This window comes from Atractosteus spatula, chromosome 1 (genome assembly GCF_055471065.1).
Source record: "Atractosteus spatula isolate fAtrSpa1 chromosome 1, fAtrSpa1.hap1, whole genome shotgun sequence".
NCBI lineage: Eukaryota > Metazoa > Chordata > Actinopteri > Semionotiformes > Lepisosteidae > Atractosteus > Atractosteus spatula.
The window spans coordinates 20,299,787-20,324,399 of NC_142706.1; the positions used below are offsets into that span (position 1 = coordinate 20,299,787).

The 24,613-nt window shown below is 36.0% G+C and overlaps 1 protein-coding gene across 4 annotated transcripts in view; it reads right to left on the reverse strand.

Annotated features, from left to right (window-relative positions):
* Positions 1-24,613, reverse strand: part of tec (tec protein tyrosine kinase) — a 45,437-nt gene that overhangs the window by 17,390 nt on the left and 3,434 nt on the right. For all 4 annotated transcript variants that reach the window (XM_088922711.1, XM_088922702.1, XM_088922693.1 and 1 more), the window contains exons 3-10: positions 14,457-14,561; positions 12,770-12,851; positions 10,671-10,799; positions 10,362-10,411; positions 8,552-8,745; positions 6,866-6,931; positions 6,104-6,158; positions 62-141 (exon numbers count right to left, since the gene is read on the reverse strand). In XM_088922711.1, coding sequence (XP_088778837.1) covers positions 62-141; positions 6,104-6,158; positions 6,866-6,931; positions 8,552-8,745; positions 10,362-10,411; positions 10,671-10,799; positions 12,770-12,851; positions 14,457-14,561 — 761 coding nt within the window. The remainder of the gene's footprint in view (positions 1-61; positions 142-6,103; positions 6,159-6,865; positions 6,932-8,551; positions 8,746-10,361; positions 10,412-10,670; positions 10,800-12,769; positions 12,852-14,456; positions 14,562-24,613) is intronic.

A 24,613-nucleotide genomic window follows, 5' to 3' on the forward strand; every position in this document is an offset into this window, starting at 1 on the left:
ATTTAACTACTATAGATGTTGAACGGCCAGTATAGCTTCAGCATTGTTGTGTTATACTCACCCTGATGACTTTGTATATAAAGAGACGGTATAGGCACCAGGGTGGCTTGAATCTCGCACTATAAATCCCCCTTCTTTATCCTAGAAGAGAAAATAGGATAATTAAATCTATGTTAAGTTAAACATAACCATTCCATAAACATGGAATAACACTTACAGTTCTGAACGTGGTTGTTAATGTTACCTCAGAAACTACCCACCAACCAGAAATGTAGTAAGACTTGGAATACGTGATATCATAAGACAATGGTTCTCAACCTTTGGGGTATGTTCACAGGGGACATGTGAACTAGTCTTCATATTTCAAGAGTTCAGCTTGCAAAATACTGGGAAAATGAACAATAAAAAATGAAAGTTTCACGAAACAACAGTTCCATGTAGATGAGCAGACTGTAGAGTGTTTCTTAAGAGTGTTTCCAGCAACTTACATAGTTGTGTTTGTAACCATGGCAAATAACAATAATTTCATTGTGCATGAGCGGACATGAGTTAATTTCTTACAGGCTCTGTATTTGGAATAGTGGTTTGCAGCAGCAGCTGAGAGCTGTCCGTCATGTTATAAAAAAACTTTAAAATTGTAATTTCCTTTCCAACTTGATGATTCTACTGCTATTAATAGGGCAGCTCATTTTATGACTTTCATTTGATTCTCGGACCATACAGCTCTCAATATTAAGGAGCATATACTGAGTATTTGTTCTGCACAAATTAAAAAGTCTGAAAAGAAAATGCTTTATTTCATTTCTAATTTTTCCTATGAACACGATTTGGAGCTGCAATTCACTGAAATATGTCTGGTATGACAGGGCCACAGCAATAACTGGGAGAGTTAAGAAACGAAAGAAAGAGCTAAGAAAAGAAAATCCTTCTGTGCAATGGGTGCACTGCATTATATAGTTGACTTCTGAAAACTATGTAATTTATTAAATTAGATTAAATTTATTAAATGAAAAATAATCAACACCATTAACTCAGAAGAACTTAAAGTTTGCCTGTTTTGCACCCTTGTTTGCACCCTTGTGTTTGAAGCGGAAGTTAACATTTTCATCTGTCAGAAATTCACTATGGCCTATAAATTTGAAAGTATCAAGTGGTTATTGCAATTTATGAGTTGAATGACAAGAATCTGTCTGACAAGAATATTGGAGTGATACCAATATTCTTTATATAAATAATAATAGCAGGTTTTATCAGGACTTTTGCATTCTAGAGGGCAAAATATGCAGAGGGGGATTTCAGCTGTTTTCCTCAACTTGCCTTCAGCTTATTTTAAAAATAGTAATATCATTAATATCAACATAAACAAAATAGTGGAAGTGTATTTGAACCAAATGAGTTAGGAGTTTAAGTCATACTTTCCTGACAAACAGAAGAGATTAAACACCACCACCAGCAACCTTCCTGACAGCCCACAGAAAAGACTTCTGGATCCACCTTCAGACCTTATCCAGCAAATGACATTTACTGACCCCACAACAACACAGTCCCTTGGGCCCTAGGTTAAATTCCAAACCTTGGGTGCTATCTACAGTAAGTGGAGTTTGTATTATCTCCCTGTGCTCACATTGGTTTCCTCCCAGAGTCCAAAATCATACTAGTAGTTTCATTGGCTTCTGGGAAAGCTGAACCCTGGTGTGAGTGTGTGTGTCTGTGTCTGCCCTATGATGAACTGGCACCTGGTCCGGTGGGTATCCTGTCTTGCGCCCATTGCATGCTGGGATAGGCTTTGGTTCTCCACAACCCTGAACTGGATACAGTGGTTAAAATGTTGATGTTGGTCTATCCTGCTATTAGGCATCTTAGCCTTTGAAGGATATCAACCAGAAGTGTATATTTGTAAAATATAAAATGGTCATCCACCAATAATACTGGTGAACGCTAAAATATAAATAACTTTAACAATGTTTATATGTAAAAGCTATGATATATTAACATAAAGAGAAACAATGGATGAGGAGTAATGTTGCAGGGTAGGAGGATAATATTTCACTTTACAAATACCTGTACGAAACCCAGCAGCCACAAAGTCTATAGATGATCAGTCTTGAGTTGTGCTTTGCTTGTGTTGTACCACAAGAGTGTGCCAAAAGCAAAAAAAACTGTCTGCTATTTAAGACACAAATTAGTTTACACTCCTGCAGTTTTTATAGATGCCTCTAAATTATCACCTGCTTCCTTGTTGAAAAAATATCATGGGAGTTGTCATGACAACACTGGTGATAGGTTAAAAGGCCAATGGTATAGGGATCATAACAACTTTTCTTTAAAGTGATTATCTCAAGATTGTTGCTTCTCAGTCCACACACTGTGCAAGTCATTGCAACCAACCCCAGACTCGAACCTAAGAGCTTGCAGTAAGCTGTTGAACCTGAATAAGATGGTCCCACTTCTTGTGTGAACACAAAGACTTGCTGCTCCACGTGCCACACTGCCATTAACAACACTTTTCATTCACACAACACCTTTAGTTCTGCAACTATAATAACAAAACCAAATTAAGTTGACAATGCAGCCACAAAGAAGCTCTTCAAGTGAAAGCAATAGTCATAAATGGCATTCTAAACTACCCGGAATCAAGTAATCTGCCTGTCTTTATTGAAATACATTATTATAATTATCATCATAGAAAAAAACAAGATAATTGCAGTTTGTTCAATGCTTTGCAGCTGTTATATTTAGTTGTTTTTTAGTATGTGAAAGAAATTGGACAAACTTCTAACTAGGCTTTAGAATGCAATGTCGTAGTTTACTTTTCATTAAAGATTTGTATTTACTAAATGCTAACTCCTTAATATCTGCAACTGAGAAAAAATCAGTCAACCAAGAAAAAGTCAGCCAGCAACTTAGACATTATAAAATCCCTTGAGGATTAGAGCTTTGAGATGCCCGTTTAACACATTCTTTAACACAAAAACAATGCTAGAATTATTAATATCTTAATACTATATACCTTAATCATATATTTCAATTTAGGCTGCAGTGGAGAACTGCATTAGAGTGCAAGCTGCAAGGAAATAAGCAAAAGTTAAATATTTCAATTTACAGTATATACTAGTTTTATTACAAGGAGGGAAAACCATTAGCTGTCCTGTAATATGATAAACTATAAAAACAACAGCTAAAGTGGGCTGAGAAAATGTCACAAAACCCCAAAATGAGGATTGCAGCTACTGTATTCTATTTTGTAGTCACTCTAAGTTTAAATGTACTGTTAATACTCTATTTAATTAAAACATCAACCTATTTTCCCTAAAAACAATCCAGTCACACTTTGGTGAAAGATTATTATATATTATATATTATATATTATATATTATATATTATATATTATATATTATATATCATACTACCACATAGACTGTTATCAAAATAAAGAAGAACAAAAGCATGTCTATAAACTATACATTTTATGTACTCACTCCTTCCTGAGACTATAATTTGATTGCAAAATGTAATGACACTGTGCCTTTACAATTATATTTTCTGGTTCTACTGTACGTATTTATGCACTTGCAAAATATGCATCGGATTTCACACTATCGCCTCCACACAGGACCGAAGGTGAGCTACCACCGCTATATAGAAGAAAAGACGTGTGTATCCATATATGAGAAGTGCAATTCTCTCTGATCCACATCGCCCCGCGAGCTCAGACCACGTACATATCCCCACTCCCCAGACAGTAGATAGCTCCACCACACCAAAATATCGAGCTCTCTACTGCAGATATTAGAAGGTGGTGACATCGCTTCTCAAACTCGCTCTGCACAACTCGCTCAGTCCTGTCACACATAAATAACTTTCCCCAGGAAGGGCACCCAGTGAGAGAAACAGCAGGAAGTCAGTGTGAAGTGCTGACCAAATTCAACAGGTAGAGACAAAACTGAGCCTAGGCAAGCATTAGTACAGGACTGAAAGTGAGCACAGAATGATTACTTGAACTTCAAGGACTAATCATTCTATGCCTATTCACCACTCAGCTTGTTGCTGATTTGAGTTCCACGGGGGATTGGTATAAAAACAAGGATGGCATTTCATTTTCAAGAAGCCGTGCACAGCTGCATCTTAAAAATCAAGGTGCCCTGGAAAGAATAGCGTTAACATGACATTAACTAGTACACAGTTTACTCTTTTGAGAGCACGATTTTCAAATTTGAAATCATAAATTATCAGGGCTAATTCACACACAGAGTTTGTTAACGTTTGTGATGTTAGGAAAGTATGTTCCAAATTTCCATAGCCTGTATTATTGTGAAAGTAAGACTTCAGAACAAATCTTCTTCTGGATGAAGCAAACAACCAAGTTGTGAACAGAAATTTACTCATACAGCTACATTGTCACTTATGACTCAAATATAAAGATACTCTATACATCTTTGGTGCATCAGTCATCTTTAACAATACCCCAGCTGCAAGCAGCAATGTAAACTAATTTATATTAATATAATTTAGCAAAGCATGTACATAAATTACTAAGCCATGCACACAAATTACTAAACCGTGAGCTCAACTTTGTAAGTGAGTGAATAAACAGTGTGTGGAAAACTATGTACTTGGACAAATTGTGCTTGCCAATTTACTTTATGTTGTATATTTTTCTCAGCTATGTCACTTCTGGGGCTACAAAGAAAACTTAAGTTGAGATGAGGAAAACATCAAAACAGAGAAAACACCACAAAATGCCAAAAATGTTATTGATGGTTACAAAGCTACTGTATTTGTTTTTTTTCCCATCATCAGGCAAACATTTTGTGTAATAAGAAAGGAAGTAGCAAAAATTTACTGACATGGTGTTTTGAAAGCATCTTGCTGGTAAATTGTTATTCAACACCCTATGTAGTGTAAATGATCAAGTTAAATATGAACTGTTTACCAAAGAACAAAACTAACATGCTTTAAAACCGATGACCTCATCTCAGTCATCAGTATCCTAAACACTAACGGATCTGCAGTAAGATGTACTTGAAAGCAAACAGAAAGACAAGAGTCCAGTAATAATTTAGTTCCAGGAAATGTTTAAACTAATGGACAAAAAATAGTTGTAGAACATTAGAATATAATGCAAAGAGTAATTTATGAAAATACACTGCCAATACATTGCTAATTGCTCTGATGCATTAGTAGTCAATTTATTAACACCATGAACAGGAGGCCCTGCTGTATGCAAATGGTTGGGGAAGTATGGAAGAAGCTAACCAGTCTTGAATACTGGTTTAAAACACGTTTTCATTTTCAAGGTAAGATAATCTGACTAAGTATGACTAAAAGTTTGGCACTGTCATTCTTCCTTTTCTTATTGTATTGCTGGGAGATTTACCTAAAAATCCATTTTCCGCAGCTAAGGAAAGTTATAGATTACGTAATTTGCCATTGCAAACAGCACTTATTATAATCCACGACTTGCTACACAAGACAAATGACATTTCTGTCAGCTCTAATCAATAAAAGGTGAAATAAACACTAAAACAAAGTACCAACAGTGGATGTAACACTAACATATCACAACATCACTCCCTGCTGATTCAGATTAAGTGGTTACAAATAAAGCAGACTCAGTAAAACATTTCCATAAAGATATAACCATTGAACTTCTATTAAAAATTTAGAAATTTGACAAGTTTGATTTTTTCTAGACATTAATATTTTTAACTGTAAATATTTATTCTATGTGGTTATTATTATACAGTATATCTTACATGCTGTATAACAGATTTTACACAGGTATTGTTCAATCTTGTTGAAAAACTAAACAGCAGTATATTTACCTACTGTCTAGATGGCCATTGGCCATCTACATAAGAAACTACTGTATTTGTACAGTACCTAAAGGATACATGCATACTGAATTTATATATAAAAATGTCTAGCAGGTCACTGTCCCTGTTTGAGCAAGCTACCAAACAAAATGAGAGTCCTATATTCACTTATATTCTTTTCATTTCCTGATTGCAACAAGAAGCATGGAAATATCTGAGGAAAAAAATACACTTATAGAAGAGAACAGCAATCAACAGTTGTTTGTATCAATCAAAGATATACTTACTTCATTTTTCAGCTGCTGTTCAGCTTTATTTCTGTTCACATTTTTGCAGTACCATCTAGAAGGTAAGGGGCAATTACTTATGTTTTGAAGCATTAAATGTATTTCACATTTGTCATACGCAGTATTAACCTGAAGCTTTCAACACAGGAAACAAATAAATCAAGCAATAGTGACGTAAATAAAAGAGGAAATTCTCCCATTCAGCACCTTTCATGTGATCTTATTGTCCATGAGGTTTTGAAACAAAAAAAGACTTTGAGTCGTTTTTCAAAATTACCTTAATATGTTGTGGGTATTTAAAATATTTGAACATATGTGTACATGTAGTTTTCTTATTTAAACTGTAGACACTATATATATTTCAGTGGTTTAACATGGTTTCAACAAATCATCAAAAATGACATCAAATAACATTCACTGAAAGCTCATTTCCGTTTATGAGCTAGCAGTTATTGTATTATGCTTTTTGTTTGTACTCAAAATAAATCTATGATGCTTTCAAATCTATGATGCTATATTTATGAAATCACATAAAAAAGCAAAGGCAAAAAATGAACAGTGGCAGCTTCAGTAATGTTCTTGGTAAACAGCAAAGAAAGCAGACATTTCCTTAGGGTGTTAATGAAACATTTATAAGAGTTATTTTAGTCATTAGTTTTATTTTTGGAGGTCTGTAGTGTCCTACAGATCATTTGTAGGAATCTATACACCCCAGGAGATTCGTTTTTGCCCTCACCTCCTTTTAAAGATTGAAATACTTACGGAAATTGATCAAGGTTGTTCAATTTTTTCTCAGTCACATAATTACTGGGTACATATCCTTCTTCTCTATATGGGAAAAAGATCAGAACATTGAATTAAGTATAATTTTTTTTCAATGTACAGTAGAAAAATCCTTTTTATATTGCTTACATCAGAGGAATGCAACTTGAATTTGGTATAAACAATATACTGAAGATAACAGCCTGTGAGTATTTTGCGGTATTTTACAACTAAGTGCAGGTAACATTTTAAACATTTTTACTAACTCGCTATCAGACTTTTTTCTCTGAGTTATTTTTTAAAGAGCAAGTCAGGGGCTACTGAAGAAAATATACCAATACACAGCACTAGGTAGACTGAACTTTTAAATGCTGTATTGTTTCCATTTTCAATATCTTGGCAAGTGTAAATTTGACATTTCAAGATGTATACAGTATATTCACTGCAGAAATAGTGTGTCATGAAGGTTGCTGTCTAATGTTTTGAAGAAGATGGCTGAAGAAGCATCAGCTGTAGGACATTCCAGCACACATAGGCTTTGAGAATGATGTTTCTCAGCCAGGGAGCAGATTGATCTAAACTTGCCCCTCATAACTGAAGCTGACATCATGAATTAATAAGTATAGTCTCATCTGATAGTCTGAATGAAAACAATGAAAAGTAAATTATCAGTAACTAAATCTTGATCACACAGTTGCAGTAACATAATTATGTATTGTATGTTATGCATTTTAAGCAGATGTTATTGTTCATATTGCCTACCAATCTAGTTGTTGTGTTTTGAGGATATCTCAAAACAGAATGGTGGTCCTAGACCTCAGCATATGTTTGAAAGGAAAACAATTAATTTTATTTTACATTGTGATTATCAGAATTCGCATTTTCATTTCATTCAGATAAAATGTATTTTTTAAAACACTTTAGTTCTTTTGAATCACTAAATATATACCTGAATGTTCAAAAATGTCCTGTCACCACTGTCCCCATTGTTTATAAGTAGCAGACTATCAATAGAAAAACTGTCCTAACTCAATTTTCAGCAAAATTTGGTCAAGTCCCATTATGAGGAGACAAAACAATGAGACGAGTATGAATGGGTGGTGAACTTAATATTTTAGTATTTGGTGGTAATAATAGCTCTGGTTGTAAGATCAAGATTGCCAAAACCTCCAAAAAAGACTAAAGAATCTCCAAAGTACCAATGCAGATTTCTACAATCATGGACCTATTGGTGTGTGAGCTTTGTTATGGGTGAACCCCATGGTAGAGTGTGAATGTGTACCATAAGACACAGGAACTACAAAGGTAAGATGCAGCAACAGAGAGCTGAAAGACTTCTGTCTCAGATGAGTCCATGCCTAGTGCACAGCAGGTGAGTGTTCATACATAAGAAGACGTGCAAGACTACAATCTGACCTCCCGTCAAACGTCTTTTTCACAGCTCCATTTTGCGGAAAATCTATTTGTACAAAAACATGAAGCACTATTTTTTTAAGAGTTAAATAGATTGTCATTATTAAACAGATCTCCATTAATAAAATCAAATCTCAATTTTTGTTACAGTTATTTGCCATATTGCATTAGAGAAAACAATTGCTTACACATATGAATGCACAATTAAAAGTTTTTACAGTATGTAGGTACACAAAACAGAACCAACAGACATGGACAACTGGGACTACCTACCCATATTTATTCCGTGCTTTGTACCAGTTTACATCGCATTTTTCAATAATGATATACTCTTCACCCTCGACAAGCTTCAAGTCATGGCTTTCCACCCCCTCAAAGTCGTACATGGCTATTACGACTTCCTCCTTTTCCTCTTCTTTACTCACATCATCCTCTTCAGGAGGTGGAGGTGGAGGCAGCCTGCGAGGCTGAAAGACACACTTTTCTTTCAGTTCTGTAAATGACTGCACGTAGCGCCCTTAGGAAATTTTTCTGTGGTATAGTTAGTTCATTCACTGCTTTCCCCCAGTTCCATCGTGCATTTATTTTTATTCTTATCCCCCACAGTGTGTCTTATGTTGTATCACAGCATTGTGTTAACCATACAGCAGGTTTACCACCTTGTAGCCTCATCTAATCAGACCTGAGAAGCTAAAGGCCTAGTCAGTACTGGGAAAAGAAACCTTTGAGGAAAAGCAGACGGCTGTTGTAAGAAATGCTGATGAGCCAATAAGTAGCAGTCTTCCCTTGGGATCAGAATTTCTAAAAGGGATTCAGTACGGTGACCAGAAACAATAGGTTGTATGAATTCCAGTCCAAAGAGACATTACAATTAAGGTCACTGAAGATCCCATGGCACAGTGTGTAAAAGTAAGGGTATTAATCCCTGTGTCCTGGCTAGATTCCACTCCAGGTTTGCAGAATCTGGTCTGGCTAAAGTTCCTCTTTTAATTCAAATGGTGAAGCAATGTCTCACTTCTCTACCTGTTCTGGGGTGCAGTGGGGCTGCTGGTTCATAATGACTGCTGCACATTAGCCAGGTGGGTGCTGCAATTCAGTAACAGATGAAGTGGAACCCCTCTTAATTATAAAACATTTTTTATCCTTTGGGATTAAAAGTGCTATATAAATCCAATTACAAATAATTATAATTGGAGCCAAATTAAACTTCTAAAAGTGCAGTTATGGAACAATGTTTTAGTGTTGATTTATTCATTTTTCTTTTCTGGGGGCTACCAACATAATGTGAACATTTATTGTGCAGACTGGGTTCTCCTTCAAAGAAGAATGTCCACCTTTGATATCTGAAACAGGATCTGTATTGTTCTGTGTACCATGAGCATGCACATGCCAAACAAAATTGCAGAGGATGGAGGGAGCCCTCATCCTGAAGATTTCGAAATTATTTTGAATTCATAATGCTTCAGGGATTTTATTCCTCAAACAATAAATATGCCACAAAAATCTCTCTTCGCTACATAATATATTCTAGTTTGTGACAGTTAAGTAGTAAACTACCATTGTACTTTATTTTATTACAAAAATGGTAGAAATTTAAAAGAAATATGTCGAAAAATGCTGGACTATCATAGAATAAAAATAAATCGGTAATTTCTGAGGATGCAATTTTATGGGTACGTAGACTCTACTGGAGCCAGAATAGCGGCCCAGACCAGAGCCTATCCTGGTTTCCATGGTGCTAAGTGAAGAGAGAACAAATGAGTTCTCCCCGGACGAGATACCACCCCCAGCAAATGCTATTCCCATTCATAAAGCTGGGAACTGTCTGGGTACAACAGCTGTGTTTGCAGCAAGGGCTTGAACCAGCAACCCCACCCCTGCCCAGTTTTGAGTCCAGAGATTTGCCCACTAAGCTACACCACCTGTTCTATCACCTATCAATCAATACAAATGACATTCTGACCTGACATTCTGCTCCCTCTACAGATTTATGTAGACAAAATAAACTGATTTCTTTTTATACAGTGGCATAGTACTAGATGCAAAGTTAAGGAACTTTCTGGGAGGAAAAAGTCTTCCTCACCTTTTCTGAAGTCTCATTTGCAGGAATTGGAGGAAGAGGCTTTCGTGAAACTGAAAACAATTAAAAAAATGTTTTTGGTAAATACACAGACACATACAGTATAGTGACAGAACACTACCCAATCATTGTGTTTTGTCTCCTTTATTTTTTTTCAGTCTAGAAGTAACTTTTTGTTGCCCTGGAGCTCACATGCAGCTTCTAATCCCATTCACTAGAATGACAGTTGTGTGTTGATAAAACCATTTAAAGAGGCAAATTCTTTCTATAGCTCCTGCTATAAAAGCATAGTGCAGGGAAAGAGGAACTTACTGTCTCCAAACAGGTTGTATTCTTCACAGCCTGGCGCTAATTTGTCTGCCTGTCTGCAGCACAACCATATACCTTCATGCCAAAACTGAGGGTGGAATTTTGCAACTATTGAAGGATTGTTCTTTATCTCTGAAAGGAGAAAATTAAGGAATAAAATGAGCATCTTTTGACAATACAATCCAGGCTGCAGCATTTTGCATTCTACTAAAGCACTTTCCTGATGCAACATGGTAAAATTGTTAGAACTGAAATGTAGCACACTTACACCACAAACATTAACCAATCTGAGACCTAATGAGTATAAAATGAGTAATGAGTATAAACTTAAATACACTTTTTTTCATCACATAAATTATATTACATCACATAAACAAGATCAAATCTTCAAATTCAAAGATCAGATATTAAAAGATCAAATATTTTTCTTCAGCTATTTATATCTGAGATTCCAAAAAATAATACACTTACATAATATGAAATGAAAACAAGATATTTATCTTGCTGAAAGGCAAGTGCAAAATGTTTCTTTACGACCTGTTAGAATTTTAGGTTTGTACCTGAAGACCTTGGTTTAAATTACATATTTGTAGTGTACCCTAGGGATCTGGACTATGCTCAGCACATTCTATATATTGTGTTCAGATGTCCATCCTCAAGATACAGTATGTAAGAATTTATTCTGTAAGTTTAAACAGAAGTGCAAACGGTGGACACCTGTGTTTGTGAATACAATTTAAAAATAAATGGACATCAGATCATTTTGGACAAATTAATCCAGCACTCTGCTGGCATATGTTAGACAAAAGTAAGACACACACTAAGGCTGTGTATTTCAGGATAATGATTTGTGACATCGGCAGATTTCTAACTTCAAGCCTTTTCCCCTTAGGTTTACATAGACAGTTGGAGAATAAAAAGGTTAGGATTTTATTTTAATTTTATTGGGGATCACAATTAATTTATATCATAGATTCAGCCAATTTTAAAGGAATACATCTTCCTATGTGTCATTTTTTGACACTCTGCAAAGTCTGACAGCACCTGACGGGATAGTTCATGCCAACAGGAGGAATGACATCTCTTACTAATGGCACTGTAAGGCCATCTGGCACTGAAAATGTTTCAGTTGTGTTGTGTTGTTCCCCAAAAAGACGTAACAAAACCCTGATCAACTAATGCCCACCCAGAAGCTTAGAAGATCTGAGAGTGGCACTGTGACAATTTTGTGCCCATTCTTGAGGAATCGTAGTCACAGTTTATATGTGACATTTCGCAGGCTCTGGCACTGTATATAGTTGTAGAGAAACAGTTTATGTCGAGCTTGCTCCAGCTGGGGTGCTGCAGAGCTAGCTAGCGTTGCCAGGGCTGTCAGTCAGTTTTGGCTGTCATGGATACGTGACAGGGAAGCTGTACCACCTGCAGGCAATATACAACCCTGTTGGTGGTTCAGGACATTTAAGATCTGCTTTGTTAATGCTCTGGTATAGAGATTGCTCTTTAGCCTTTTGCTCTGACCCACTACTCAGTCCTCAGTTTTTGTTTCCAGTCTGTGTTTCTCTTTGGACAAATGCATTCTGTCCTCGTCTTTGGTCTCACCCAAATGAGCTGCCTTTGGCTACAACTTGGCTTACTTCTAGACCTCAGCTTGCAAAGCTTGGTTCTTTGTTACAGCTACAAACTTTGCTTTGTCCCTGATATTGGCTCTGAACTGGCTCACCCTGCACGCCACTCTGCCTTCTTCCCTTGCCTGTTACCCAACACCACTATGCCCATTGCTCCCCTGTTTTGTCTCTCTCATCACTGCCCTTGGGATCATCTAATGATTCAGACACTGCTTACGTCTGCCTTAAGCAGCACATATGACAACTTGAAGTTAGAAATTTGCTGACGTCCAACCATGGATAACTGGTATAGAGAGTTATAGAGCTATAGAGAGCCTGTGCTCTGAGTTATTATCTGTACTGGTTGAGCTATGCAGGAATCCCTGCTTTGTCATAGTTTAATTTGCAAAAAGAAAAAAAAATGGCTCTATCATGGCATTTCAAGTGATCTGCTATTTTCTGTCATTTAATCAATATTACTGAAGAGCACGACTTTACCTTCTTTTATGTGTTGAACCCACAAACTTCTGCTGTCATTACTTGGAGCAAAAACGTATAAGGTATTTGCGTCATGCACAACCTGGGAAAAAGGTCAGAAATTAATTGGTTTGGCAGAGCTGTAGAAATAGAAACTTCAGTCCTTTTGATCTAAACTGACAGATTAAGATCCATATTAAATCAAAATTACTCCCTCCAACAATAATTTACAAACCCAAAGGGAACATGAAAGCAGCAATTTGATGCTACAAAGAAAAAGCAACAAACAGGAACTCACCATCAAGTCCTGACTCTATACTTTGTGATTGATTAAATGGGCTGAAATTTAATCTAGGTCTTAGTCTTATATTGGCATTACTTTAAAAAATACTTCCAAATGTTTTCTGAACTTCCTAAAACAAAATCAAACTGATTTCCTCAACAGCTATATCTCACATTTTTTGCAAATATCACATGCACATCATATGTAAGATTACTGTTTTTGTTAGAACCAAGCTCACTATACCATGATACAGGGTAGTTCTCATCATGTAAATCTGTAGTTTAAAAATTAAGCTTACGGTCACATTGTATTGTAAAAAATATATATGTTTCAATTCAAATTCCTTAATCATTTGTAAAAATGACAAGCACAAGAAAAGTGGCAATCCTTTTAATGTCAGAAGAAGAACAGTGTAACTAGACCATTGTTCTCTTCTGTTTCAAATAATATTTAAAATTTACCAAAAGAAATTTACCAGACAGGTAGTTCATTAGACACTAAACAAAAGTTTAAACATAAGTTTAGACATAAATAATAATAAATGGAAAGATTTTATGTATTTTCTTCTCCTAGTTATTGGAAGAAGATTCTATTAAGGATGAAGAATGGCAATAAAGCTGAATTCTCACACGATAATTCTCACACATATCCTGTGCAGAACTCTCAGTCATTTGCTGAAACAACAACTGATCTCAGCCATATACTGTACCGTACAACTTGATTCGCGAAAGTTGATTTGCGGTGTTTAAGAATATTAGTGTTTGAACTTAAATTAACTTGATTGATTTTCTGGGGGAGGTTCATCAGTGAATACACAAGGATCAACAGTCTGACTAATGTCAATACAACTATCAGTTGCATTGTATGTCTATGGTAAACACAAGTTTCTAAAATTACTGGAAGCCCTATTTTTCGTTGCATTAATGAACTTTAACATTTTAACATTTTAAAAAAGTTAAAAAATGCAGTCTTCCAAAAAAACAGAAGCTTGGACATCTTTATTTTAATGTAAACACCATCAGTGCAGGATATGTTTAGGTTTGACAATTACACTGGATTTAAAGTCAATGTGCTTTATTATGTTTTCCTTGGATTTCAGACACAACAATGTGGTAGTGACAGGATGTTACTTTGTAAACACTAAAACACAAACATTGTGGACATTTCTTTTCATTCCATCACGTTCTCTCTAGTTGTTTCTGAATTAGCTGTTTATAACAGCACAGTTCAAAGCAATTTTATTAACTATAAGTACACTTTAAAAACTCATTTCTATACAGTTTGGGACACACACACATTCTGCAATGAGTGCATCTATGGGATGAAAAGAATAAGAACCTGCTCCATCACTTAAACACTGGCTGTCTATCATAATTCTGTGGGGAGTGGATTAACTTCATTCAAGGTATAAGAGGTCTCACTTACCTGAAAAGGATATTTGTTTTGACATGGGATAACCCCACCTCCATTCTTCACAATTTCAACACACTTGATCTTCTGTAAATCAATAGATCCCTTTTTTGATTTCTTCTGCAAAACATGAAAACATACTTTTCAGACGTGTGCTCAAAGAATTTACCAAACTTTTGTCTCTCAGGATTATTCTTATTTTAATATTAAAACATATTCAAATGAAGTGAATAATCAGATAAGGAAGTGTGCTGTGGCTAAATCTCAGTGATAAAAATTAAAGAAAATACTTTGCATGGTATTTGCTCCATTGCTTTATAATTTTTTGATCCAAAGTTTTGACTCCTTGAAACATTGATTTAATAAGGTACTGTATAAGCAAACAGAGCAAAGACATTCTGGATGTGGGGTGCTATCTGGGTGGAGTTTGTATGTTCTCCCTGTGTTCGCATGGGCTTTCTCTGGGTGCTCTGGTTTCCTCCCACAGTCCAAAGACATACTTTGGTAGGTTAACTAGCTTCTGGGAAAATTGGCCCTGGTGTTTTCTTTAATTTTCATCATTAAAGAGTAGCCACAGTATACATCCTTGTATCTGTGTGTGCCCTATAATAGACTGGCATCCCATCCAGGGTGTATCCTGCTTAGACTCTGACTCTCCTGCAACCCTGTACTGGATAAAGTGGTTAGAAAATGGGATGCAATTTGCAATTGTCTTTACTGAAATTCCACTAGTCAGTGTTCTTTACCTTTTTGAATTACATTTAATTTATTGTTCCTGGGCCTGACCAATTACAAATTCAAGTTAGTAAAAGCACAGTTTAAAATTTTTAAACCTTTTTTTTCAGTCCTCACCACAGATCTGCAGATTTATAAACCAGGTAGAAGAGGTGTGAATGAAGGCAATATGAAATCCTCCAGCTGACCCAGGCATAGAAGAATCAAACCTTGAATCTCCTACCGATGGCCGTGAGGTGAAAGCCATTTAAATTAGATCATGAAGATTTAATAATGTAATTAAAATGTCATTTAGCCAACTGTAACAATTCTCAGGTACCAGCACGCAAATGGCAAAGCACTTCTGTGATTAGCTGGGTTTCAAACAGCCACATAGCTGTGAGTCCTGGGACATCACCAGAGGCATCAAAAGTTTGCATGTTTGCAGTGGCATCAACTACAGATATTCTCCATATGGTATTAACTCTCCGGTAAGACACTGTGGGATGCCTAGCATCTCAGGTATGTGCTCATTCTCTCCACATGTTAGACCAGCTGTAGTTTTAATTTTGAAATGATAAACAATTGGCAATTACAAAACAAAAGGGCACAGTTAGCTTTGCTGCCTCACAGCGCTGGGGTCCAGGGTTCAATTCTTCAGGTGAATCTAGGTTGTTTTCTAGTATCTGTGTGCATAGTGTAAAGTTAGGAAAATTATGCTAACTCTTTACTTAATGTATCAAAAAATATACTAAACATTCTACAAATAATTTACAAGCTAGGATGCATTTTCTGGAAGTATACAGAAATACTGAACCTGCAAACCACTGCTGTAAAAACATTTTTTTTTTTAATTTAATAACTAAAATTCCAAATTCCATCATGTTACTAATATATGTAATGTAGTTGAGCATTTTAAAGTACATAGAGAATTTATATTAAGAACATTGTACTCATATATAGTATATTTATATTGAAAAAATACAAATGTTACATTACAGTTTGTGTAAAAATAAAAAAAGTAATGTTCACTCCTTACAATCTGTGCTGTGTGATGGTTTTTAAATCTGTTTGAAATGTTCCAATCCAGACATTTCAGCCAAACTTCAGATTTTTTTCTTTACTATCTTTGATGAAGATTTGCATAATTAAATAAGGAAAGCTAATCTACCTTACCTGGAGCAAAAAATGTCAAATCCATTAGGCATTCACAGTGGGAGAAGAGATAACATTACTTCAAGTCAATTATTTTGCCATTCACCTTTCAATCTACTTTAAAACACGTTAAAAAATATTTGCACTCATAAAACCAGTCATATGAAAATAAGCCATTGGGACCTTACATTCAAGATTTAAGCGTGAATGCGTGTAAATCTTTCCATGTGTTCCTAAATGAGTAAAGACACTCACAAGAATTAATGTTAAAATGAAAATATAGTACAGTTAAAAAAAGAATGTAGCTGTTTATTAACATTTTCTTAATTTTATAATCCAGAGTTACATTTATAAATCTCAAATTCAACATCATTGTGCTTTGCGTTGTGTTTAAAAAAATCTGGTGGATTCTAAATCTGTTAATAGTAGTATTTAACTTTGAAACTGAAGAAATTCACTGCATTAGATTTCAGTCACAGACTGCATTTCCACTGGAGTACAAACATGGAAAACCGTTTTCTTCATTCTGAAACTCAAACTGCCAACTTGTTTTACTTACAAAGTTCAAAATAATTTCCTGATTAAAACTGGCAAAGGGCAACTAGTCTCGAAAAATGACAGCAAAAGTCACCCAAAGTATATCTTCTCCATTTAATCACAACTGGGAACTCCGTTGCAATCAATAATGATATTTATGCTGAACTAACAAGCACGACCATCAGTAAACAAACTTTAATTCAAATCACAGCAGGGGAAATGTATTCAGAACTGGTTGTTAATCACATTAAAATATAATTATATAATGCCATTTCTGACGTGAACGCCAGATTAAAAAGTCAGATTAAAATGTGCTGTACGTATGCTTAATGACAAAGACATTTTAACAGTCAAATTAACAATAATGTCAGCGTCACAACAGAAAACAGAATTCTGCAGGAATAATATGTCATCGGCAGGAAGTGAGACTGATCACGTCTACAGTGGTTTGCATATGATGAATGAATTTGCATCTGTGAATTTGCACTGTTATCAATTGATCTCAGTTTTCTACATTTTGAAATACTTTTTAGTTAGTAATATGAACTCAGAAACTCCGAGAGCAAGCGATAGTTACTTTTTCAAACAAATCGTATCTTTAAATGAAAGGGATTAAAAATTCAACACACATTTGCAGCATACTATTCATACAAAGATACGTTAACATTATTTTTTCACTGTTCCTTTCTACTAGAGATGCAGTCAGTTAGGACTTCTACCTCTAATAGATCTGGGAAGACTATCTGTCCTCACGATGTGTGTAATTATAAGGAACATCAGTTTCCCATCTGGAAATTCTTTCACCATTTACTGTTCAATGAGAAACAATGTCCACCTTACTGCACCACAGAAAGGTTTGCTGAGGACACTGTGCTACAGGAGGTGAGGTCCTTCAGATGAGGCATTAATCAAAGTTCTATTAAGTCATTAAAGATTCCTTGGTTCTGTTCGTAACAGTTAGGGTGGTAGCCCTGGGGTCCAACATAACTGTACTCTGGCCTTGCATAATTAAGCCTGCCTAAATGTCCCCCTTGTTTTTTCACTTCTCCATCTTGTCTGCCATGTACTGAGACTCTTGGAACACTTTTTTTACATTAAAGAGCAGAAACGTACAGCATAGTTTAGATACAAAAGGACTGATGATGACGATCACTAAACATTAGGTGCTCTACCCATAAATGTGTACTAAAATCGATGAATATCCCTGCACAGTGTCACAATAAGAAACCACTTATTTTCTTCATCTTTTTCAGACAGTGATGTTATTGGACGACAATATTTTGCTCGTACATCATGTATGCATCAATATAAACACTAAACAATTAAACTTTCACTAGCATGGAGATCTTCACTTCTCCCTGTAACCTCAATGATCCTACAGCAGCATCAATATTATTTGAAAGGATCTTTGGGATTTCATTTCAAATGCGCTTTTAATTATCTAATTGAACTATTCAGTATTCTTAACCAAACTATTTAGCCTACACTGTGCAAGTCTTAAACAGTTTGAGTTATTGTTCTCTTTTCACATTGTTTTTCCTTCTTTATGCAAAAACACAATTTTAAGGTTTTCAAATGTTATTATTCCTATATGTGTAAAGCTAACAGTTCATCCAAAGAGATCTGTATTCTGTATTATGAACAACAGTGTTTAAACTAGAAGGGTGTGTAGAGAGATCCAAATGAAACACCTGACAATGAGGAAATCACATTTTATTAGGAAATGTGATAGATTTACCAATAAAATGTAAAGATCATTCAATGGGAAACAAAGCTCTTTTTAGTGTTCAAGCTTCATAGAATTCAAGAATACCAAAACAGCCCTGCTGAAGGTGACTAATATTCACCTCATAGCTTGAGACTCAGTCATCCTGTGTGTCTTTGCTTTGCTGGACCTTAGTGTTACCTTTGACACATCTAATCCAGCAATCTTCCTCAACCGTGCAGAGACCTACAGTATGTTATATTCTCTGCAGTTGCTCTTAGGTTGGCTCTTTTATCTTTGTAGACAACTGCACTTCGTGAAAGGAAGAGCAACATCTAATACCTCTCCGTTTGGAAACTTTCATTACTGGGCCTTCTTCAGCATGTACATATTACCACTTGGTCAGGTCATCCGTGACTGTTGCGTTAACTTTCACTTAATTTACACGATTAAGTGAAATTGACGACACTCAGATTTCTGTGCAGCCTAAGGCAGACATGGACCTACAGATACAGTAAGTATCACTACTCTTATCAAATAAAACAACTTGGAGGCAATAATATTTTTGCCACTCAATAACGGGTTCATTGCTGACCTGCATTTTGAGATGCCAAGACAAGACATCTGCTGTATGTGACGTTTTGTTTCAGAAATAACTGAAAGGTGGGTCTAAAATTATCATTAATAGCCACTGTGCCATGTGTGGAAGTATTGCGTATAGTTCTCATATGCAGTGGTCACTTCTAAACACCTATTCATGGTAATAACAGAGGGTGACTGGAGCGGGACTCAAGACTAAAAACTTTCTGCAAAACTCATTTCAAAAACTAACATTCCCACGAGCAAGAGAATGTTATTGAGAACGTGGAGCTGAGGATGCAAGCCAGGTACCCAACTGTCCCATTCCAGGTCCATATAAATATTCTAGACACCACTCTGGAAGACATTGAGCATACAGTAGATTAAGGATCCGCTCGCCATGTGTCTGTCTGACCACAAACCGTCATCCTGACCCTCTGTCTTCGAGAGCCTAGTAATCCCTCCAGGATCCGCTGAAGACTTAGCTTCAGCACTTCTGAGTGCTTCCAGACACTCAGAGGCTTTCTTGCTTCACCGGCCACATCAATTTTCTTTCTCAGGCCTTGGCCTTCACTCTGCTCTGCTGTGCTCTTTGGCTGCCTTTGGCAAGCTCCGACCGAGCCTATCTTTCAATCTCCGAAAACGTCTGAAGAGACACAAGCTCACGCACTTGGGTTTGGTCTGAAAAACCCCCTGCAGCACACAGCCCCTTCGCTGCCCTGAAAACCCGCGTATTCCTCCATCACCATCTGCAGCGCCTTGCTAAGTCATAACACTGTGTGGTGACTTCTTGCATCTCTGCAGGAGCACCACACAAACAGCACAACATGATGATGCCTTAAGCATGGCCATGAATGGCTTGTAGATTGCATCAGCTATCCAGCTGAAAAATCGTGTTCTTCTCAAGCCTGTACCGCCCTTCTTTCAGATGCTTAATATGGACCGTCCATGCCTATGTGTTCCATATAATGGACTACTGTAATACACTGCTTGCTGGCGATTCTAAGCACACTATAAATAGACTTCACTAAACTCAAAACTCAGCTGCTAGAATCTTAATCAGTTTCAACCCTCATATGAATATCACTTCAGTTCTAACCTCCTTGCATTGACTTCCAATGTCATATACAAAGAACAGACACCCTCCTTTCTAATTCAAGGACTTTCACTCCATCTCAACAGCTCTGCTCTTTACGTTCTGATGACATTTGTGTCCCTATAACAAGTACAAAACAGTGAGTAATAGGGCTTTCAACAGAAATGCATTTAAACTGTGCAACACTCTACTGTACAAGCTTCCACATCTGACTTCAGAAGCCATTAAAAATATATCTCTCCAGGGTGGTGTTTCCTGACTTTAGCTGCTGTTTTCAACATGGTCTGTCTACATACAGTATTAACTGTTGATCTGTTATCTCTACTGTAAAGCATGTGTGGGATGCCTTCTGAAGACTGTAAAGAATTCAAATTTGTCAACTTGCTTACTAACAACCAGTCATATATAAACAGTCAAAGCTAAACTTACCATTGGAGGATCTGAGTAAACAGTATATCTTAACTCCTTAGTGTGTCTAAAATGTTTAAGACTTTTGCACAGGAATATATATACAGTAATCATGACTACAATTAGATTTAGTATACCAAATGTGATCACACTATTGAAATGACGCCTAGAAACGCATTATAAAGACTAATTTATAATTTCTAGAAAAAAAGGTACTACTGTATATGCACACTATGGTGTGGTACTTTGTCTGTTCAGAGTTGATTTTCATTAATTTTCATAAATGTAAAAAAATGAAAAATAAAAAAAAATTGAGCTGAACAGATATTACCATTATCCTTATGTAGAAAGTTATATTTAACTGTTTCCCAGACATACAGAGCAGCAGCCTGCCGCAGACCAAGAAAAGGTTGAAGCATGATGAAAAGCTCAAGGAATTTGATCCTCCACACTGTTTTCTCAACACCTGGGCCTTAATTTGTGACCAAGTACAAGGAAGCAAAACAAAATCAAGCACAGAAAACAAATCCGTTTTTTTAACAACATTAGAAAGTTTTTTTAAAAAGAAATACATTTGGGTCGTATAGGTCATTTGGTTGCTGATAAGTAATCAGAGAATTTCATCCAGACATTTCTTGAAAGACCCAAGGGTATTAGCTCCAACAATGTACAGAAGCTTTAGACCTCCATAACCTTCTGTATAAACACATGCCTCATGTTTCAGGTTTATTCTCCTAAGATTTCACTTCTAAACTCTTTTTCCATGTTTCAATGCTGATTTTGAAGAAATACATTGAATTCACAATACCACTGAGGATTTTTAAACATTTTTATACATGTACTTTAAGCCTAACCTTCACTGTTCAACCCTACACGATTCAGTGAATGTAAGGACATTTCTTCAAGTGTAATAATGAACCTGTTTACTCCTTTTGGGAAATTTCCAAAGCAGGAATAAGTCTTTTCATAACATAGTAACCAAATCTGTAAATATAAGTCTAAATGAGGTATTATTTATGGATTGTACGATTGATTTAACTCCTGGGGTGGCACAGTAGTGCAGTGGTTATCATTGTTGCCTCTAACTAATGGGGACCTAGGTTCAATCCTGTACCTAGGGTGTCATCTGCATGGAGTTTGCATGTTCTCCCTGTGTTTGCATGGGTTTCCTCTGGGTACTCATTTTAGACTTACTGTTACATTAACTGGCTTCTGGAAAGATTGGCCCTGGTGTGAGTCTGTGTGTATCTGTGTTTGTGTCAGTGTGCCCTGTGATGAGGGTGTCCAGGGTGCACCCTGCCTTTTGCCCATTGCTTTCTGGATTAGGCTCTGGCTTTCCCATGACTCTGTACTGGGTAAATCGTTTAGAAAATGGATGGAAGGATTTAGCTACATATTACATTTAGCTAACATTTTCTTTGCCTTTTTTATTGTTGCCCCTACATACAAATACATTTTATTAATTGATTTTTTTTTAATTCAGTGTTTTCCATTTTATGTAGATTTAATATATAAATATATTTATTATGTAGTTATGTCTGTGCTTACTGCATGTAATATGCTGTACTCAATCTTTATTAAATGTCTGCTAAAACAGTTTACTCCTATAAAATTAAGTTCAAATGGTTTTGCAATAATGTCTGAATTCCTTCCTCTTATCAGTACTGTGTTGTGTAAAGAAGAACCTTCCGTTCTGTAAGTTGAAAAAAATAATCACTGCGCTGGTTTTTGTACAATGATAAACCTGAAAAAAAAACTTCAAAATTTCAAGCCTAAAAGGCTCAACATGTTATATTTTCAATAATATCATGGTCGATTTACATTAGTGAAGCACAAAGTTATTTTGGTTCTTTGTTATTTTAATAATAATGTCTGAAGATATCAATTCGGCATGTGCACATATGACTTGTTCACAATGCTATTCTTGGCAAACTGTGTGTCTTCTGAACCGTACCAATATGTATAAATGTTCTCTGCTATCAAGCATGAGCAATCACCTAAAACAAACAAACGTTTTGTGATCACTCAGAGTATACAAAACATTTACCCCCTTGAAGATCAGCACACTGCTCATTGAGAAACAAAGTCAAGGAATTCACAAAACCTATAGAGCACAATGATAGAGCACAGAAGTATAGTTTACACTTAAGGGTTTCCTTCACACAGAAAGACTAAGGTTTGTTAAGGAATACAATCTGCATGTCACTACTGTATGTCAATACAGATGAGAACAGGGAAATACTGGCCAATTTAACCATGAATCCAATCTTTAATGACTCAGCTAATAACAACACTTTTTCAATAGAAGCCAATTAATAAACTGGAAGATGTAAAGTTTCTGCCTTAAAAAAATTGACCAAAGCTTTAAGCAAGAACAGAGATGAAACGAAACCCATTGCCGACTGAAACTCTACCTGGAGATCCCCATCTGAGAAGTAAGTCATGCTGAAGGAGAAGTGTGTTCAATCCAGCAGAAAAAGATCTTTTACAATATTCAATTTACGACTGACTGCAGGTTTAACTTTAATTAGACCAGACTGCGCAAACCCAGAGCAGACTTTAGCACGGAGCCAAAGGTAATTTAAAGTCAAAAGACTCATACTCTTACACACAATGCCTTTAATGACCAAATAGTCAGGACCTCACTTTAATGTCTCATCATAAGGACCTGACCTCCTACAGAATAGTGTCATCATACTAGAGCTCCTTTTGTTTTTAGTTCTTGTCCAGCCTTTATTAAAATACACACGCTTGATGTGCATAGCAAATATTTTTGACATAAAAATTCTCATGTTAAAAAGAAAATATAAATATGTAAAGGTATATAGTGTTTATAATGCATTTTGGATTATTTATTTCTGATCACCTGCTATCCCCTCCACTTTTTAAAACTCAACAAAACCTTGTTCTAACCTACATATACTTGGGCTTGATCCTATCACAACTTATATTTTACTTAAAGGCCTTCTCTATCCTTCTAAATTTCTTAGAATTAATTATGTTAAGCACTCATCTCCGATTATATGGATCACATTGCCTATCATACTATTAGTTGCCTGATTAACCTTCATGGTGGTTGATCACTGTGCCTACAAAACTTCCTTTCTGACAGGCTCTTTTGCTTTGCTTTGTTTAATAAAGAAATATGCAAATACTCTTGCAATGTGAAAAGACTATTTACCCTTGGTCTAAGTGCAGACTGACAAAACAGTTATTTAAAGATTCACTTACAGTGCACAGTTTGAGTATTCAGTAACATTATTTAATATCAACAAAGTATCATGGTTTCTTCTGGATAAAGTTTTGTATTTATGATTTAGAATTATTGTGCTGATGTTTTCCAAAGGTCTTGTAACACACTGTAAGATGCCATTAGAAATTAAAATGAGAAAAATATATAACGAAGGGCTGGCACAGTGGTGCACTGTTTAGCATTGCTGCTCTGTGGTGCTGAGGCCCTGGGTTCAATTCCAGACCTAGGGTGCTGTCTGTGTGGAGCTTGTATGTTCTCCCTGTGTTCATGTGGCCTTCCACTGAGTCTCTGGTTTCTTCCCACAGTCCAAAACAAACTGGTGTGTTACCGGCTTCTGGGAAAACTGACCCTAGGTATTAGTGTGTGTTTGTCTGTATGTCTGCCCTATGATAAACTGATATCTAGTCCAAGGTATATCCTGCTTTGCAACTGTTGCTTGCCGGATTAGGCACTGGCTCTCCTGCAGACCTGAACTGGGAGAAGCGGTTATGAAATGGATCGATATAGATACATAATTAAACTGGGTTTTTAACCATTTCAGTTGTTCACTTTCCTGTTATTAAAAATCTAACAGGTTGATGGTATTTTATTCATTGTCCCCTGTTAGATATCAGACTGTAGGCAGTCTGTCACACAGCTTTTTTCACTTCATTGCTTCTTTTTTTAGTTTTCTTCATTTTAGACTTAGTTGATTATAAGTTCTCATGTCCAGCACATCCTACCGC